Source organism: Durio zibethinus, chromosome 24 (assembly GCF_047325235.1).
Source record: "Durio zibethinus cultivar Kanyao isolate XHJ-2024 chromosome 24, ASM4732523v1, whole genome shotgun sequence".
NCBI classification, from domain to species: domain Eukaryota; kingdom Viridiplantae; phylum Streptophyta; class Magnoliopsida; order Malvales; family Malvaceae; genus Durio; species Durio zibethinus.
Genome location: NC_143185.1, coordinates 4,900,553 through 4,904,310, shown reverse-complemented (window position 1 = coordinate 4,904,310; position 3,758 = coordinate 4,900,553). Strand labels below are relative to the sequence as shown.

Sequence of the window (3,758 nt, the reverse complement as noted above, 5' to 3'; positions counted from 1 at the left end):
TGAAAAAGGATTTATCATTAATAAAATAAAAAAAAATAAGTGAGAAAAAATAGACACTATGATAAGTTTAAGAAATTTAATATATATAAATTATTTTTATCTTTTGACGTTGAGTAATTTCTTCAACTGATCTTTTCTATAAATAGTATATGTTCTAACGTGCAAGTGTTTTTTATGAGAAAGCACCTTTTCATTCATTCACCACGGAAGAATCATTACATTCAGGTGGTAGAGAGTTTAGCCATAGCCGCTGCTCCTCTAAAGAACCTGATAATTTTGCTAGATCATGAGCAAGTCTATTTGCACTCCTATTAATATATTGGAATCTACATGTCTGAAAGCCTGATACCAAGGCCCTGATGTGATGGATCACATTGCCACCTGCAAAGAAAGAATTTTGTGCGTGGACTATCTGCTGTATAGCCAGGAGACAGTCACTCTCCACTTTTAACATTTTCAACCCCATGATCACAAGCTAGCTGCAGGCCCCATTTAATGGCTTTTACTACTGCAAACAAAGCATTGCTTCCCATTGCTCCTCCTTAACAAGCTGACAGAAGAATTTTCCTTTCATAATCCCTCCGAACCGCCCCCATCCCTGCCTCATTCTTTTTAGCATCAAAGGATGCATCAACATTTAATTTGAGTAGACCCCGCTCAGGAGGAATCCAGTCTCCCTGCTTCTGGACTTGTATCCTTACGTTCCGAGACTCATATAAACCTCTCACTCGACATCTACCAAGCCATTCCCAAAAGGTTTTTACACGTGAAACATGTCCCCTGGTGAATGCATTTATTTCTATTTGTCCAAATCAGCCATACACTGATATGCATAGTTCCAAAAACCCTTTTTGAGCTGCCGAAGACAAAAGATTTAGCCAAAAATCCTCCGGGTTACCATAGACAGATGGGCCAGGCAGTTGTCTGTACAATCTCCGCCCAGATCGTCTGACTCAGATGGCATTCTATGAAAACATGATACCATGACTTCCCCATGATCCCACATACTGGACAGCAGTTCTCTAACTGCATGCCTTTCCCAATAAGTTTCCCATTTGTTGGAAGATAACCATGAACCAGCCTTCAGAAAATATTCTTAACCTTTAGGGCCACCTTTGAAGTCCAAATGAACTTCCATGCTGGATGCCTTTAACTCTTATCAAGACTAGTTTTACCTAATTCCTCCCTTGCTTTAAAATAAGCCGACCTCACTGTGATATTTCCAAGCAGAGTATCATTCCAAATCAGAGTGTTCCCTGGCCCATATTTACTCAAAGGTATATTCACAATCCTAGCCACACCCTCTTCTGTGAATAACTCATCAACAATTTCGTTTTTCCACCTTTTTATTTCTTGATCTATCAAGACTGCTACCTTCAACAGTGTAGGAGTCTAACCCCTAGGTTGATCCACCATGAAACTTTGGTATTTATCCAGCCACTTGTCGCTCCAAATATCCACCTTATTGCTATCATCGATCTTCCATCTGGATCCCTGGAGTAAAACTTTCCTACCTTCTAGCAAGCTAGTCCACAAATAGGAGGGATTTACTCCATGCTCTGCATTAAAAAAGGTACCATGTGGAAAATATCTCGCATTTAAAACTTTAGAGCATAAAGATTCCTCATTTTGAATTAGTCGCCACTCTTGCCTAGCCAACAAAGCCATGTAGAAGGTTGCTAAATCTTTGAATCCAAGGCCTCCATCTAACTTTGAGTAGCACATAGACTCCATTTACACCAATGAATTTTCCTTTTCCCATCCACATCACTCCACCAGAAGCCAGCCATTAAAGAAGACAATTGATTTATAAAGTTGCTTGGTAGCTTAAAACAGGGCATGAGGTTTGTTAGAATGGTTTGTTCCACTGATTGTATGAGAATAGCCCTTCCTGCTTGTGAGAGGAGCTTACCTCGCCAACCTTGTATTTTCGCCCACACCCGACTCTCAACTGGTTTAAGAATAGCAAGTTTATCCCTGCCAAAAGACGTAGGGAAGCCCAAGTACGAACCATGGTCCATCGGTTTGTGGATACCAAAAAAATCCATTAGTTTTGACTTGCAATCTTTGTATTTGCCCTGAAAAATACTGCCGATTTCTCACTATTTATCATCTGACCGGAGGCAGCTTCATAGTTACAAAGGATTTGTAGTAAACTCGCCCCTACCTCCTCCTTTGCTTCTATGAAGAAAATGCTGTCATCTGCAAACAGTAAATGGGAAACCCGCGGACCACTCCTAATTGCCACCCCCCTTAAACTGCCATCAATCTCTGCTTTACTAAGATGACATGACAATCGCTCTACACACAAGATAAAGGGGTAAGACGAAAAAGGATCATCCTTTCTTAGTCCCCGTGAAGGAAAAATCCTACCACATGGTTTACCATTGATCAACCGAGTAGTAACCACACGCACACACGTCATTATCAGAGCAATCCATCGTTCTAAGAAACCGAACCTCCTCATCAGAGTCTCTAAATAATTCGACTCCACCCTATCATGTGCTTTACTCATATCTAATTTGATTGCCATATGACTACCTTTTCCCTTTCTCTTGCTTCTCATAAACTATGAGGTTTTGAACGCTACCATGGCATTGCCAAAAATGGACCGACCGGGCACAAAGGCGCTCTGGATCTCACTGATAATCATTGGCAAGACCATTTTCAATCCATTTGCCAGCACCTTTGAAATTATTTTGTAGACTACGTTGCAGAGACTAATAGGTTTGTAGTCCTTAGCAGAGCATGGAGATTTTATTTTTGGAATCAACACCAGATTTATATGGTTAATCTCATGAATAGCTAGCAACACCAGATTTGTATGGTTAATCTCATGAATAGCTAGATTATCATGAAGAGCTAGATTATCATTGGGCACATTAAAATAATATTTGTAATATCCTTCCCAATGATATGCCAATACCTCGGGTAAAACATTGTATTCATCCCATCCGAGCTAGGCGCCTTTCCCGGGTTCATCTGGTTGAGCATATCTTTTATTTCTGCCCAAAAAATCCTCATCCAAGATCCTATTCATCTCGGGCGTAACTTTTGCCTCTTACCAGCCCACAAAAACTATCCACCCCTTCCATATTAGTTGACTTGTAGAGGTTTTCGAAATAATGCAAGAAAACGGCTTCCACGTGCTCCCTATGGTCATACCATTGCCCGCTTTCTCCTTGGATTCTGTTACTTGCATTGTTTCTTCTCCTCCTAGACGCCACGCTGTGAAAATACCTTGAATCACGGTCACCTTCTCTGAGCCACATCTCCCTAGCCTGTTGACGCCACACCACCTCTTCATGGTGTAGGAGATCATTAAGGTCCCTCTTATCTTGTTCAAACCCGTTAGACCCTTGCTCATGGGGTTCCAGTCTTCGCTTTAATTAAGCTTTCTTAGAACTCAGGTTCCCAAACCTTGACATACTCCAAGAAAGCAAATTTCTTCCACATCCCTTCATCACCTGACACAAATCCTCCATATTTTTTGGCTGTCTATTTCTCCATTCCATGTTAATAACCTCCTCACACTCTGCACGGCCCACCCACATATTCTCAAATCCAAAAGTCCTGTTACTTCTCCAATTTCCCATGTTTGATTCTCGTAAGCTAAATAACAACGGCAAATGGTCTGAAGTGGTTGACATCAAATGCTCTCCAACAACGATGGGAACAAGGTTAAAAAATGAGTATCGCGTAGTCCCCTATCCAACCTCTCTAGGATTTTTCCTCCATCTTTCGTTCTAGTCCATGTG

At 41.1% G+C, this 3,758-nt stretch overlaps 1 protein-coding gene across 1 annotated transcript; it reads right to left on the bottom strand.

Annotated features, from left to right (window-relative positions):
- Nucleotides 1-542: 542 nt before the first annotated feature.
- Nucleotides 543-2,425, bottom strand: LOC149511878 (uncharacterized). Its single transcript, XM_089753443.1, has 6 exons — nt 2,059-2,425; nt 1,913-1,977; nt 1,462-1,710; nt 1,208-1,374; nt 899-1,081; nt 543-780 (listed from the first exon to the last, which is right to left on the bottom strand). Exons 1-6 carry the CDS (start codon nt 2,423-2,425, stop codon nt 543-545), a joined length of 1,269 nt encoding a protein of 422 aa, XP_089609569.1.
- Nucleotides 2,426-3,758: the final 1,333 nt, after the last annotated feature.

Bases quoted from the DNA above. Each gene is read 5' to 3' on its own strand.
- LOC149511878 (XM_089753443.1), bottom strand. From the start codon at position 2,425: ATGACGTGTGTGCGTGTGGTTACTACTCGGTTGATCAATGGTAAACCA. The intron at 1,978-2,058 runs GTCAAAACTAAT...GTCTTTTGGCAG, and splicing joins GGCAAATACAAAGATTGCAA to GGATAAACTTGCTATTCTTA. The intron at 1,375-1,461 runs GTGGATATTTGG...ACACTGTTGAAG, and splicing joins AGATCGATGATAGCAATAAG to GTAGCAGTCTTGATAGATCA.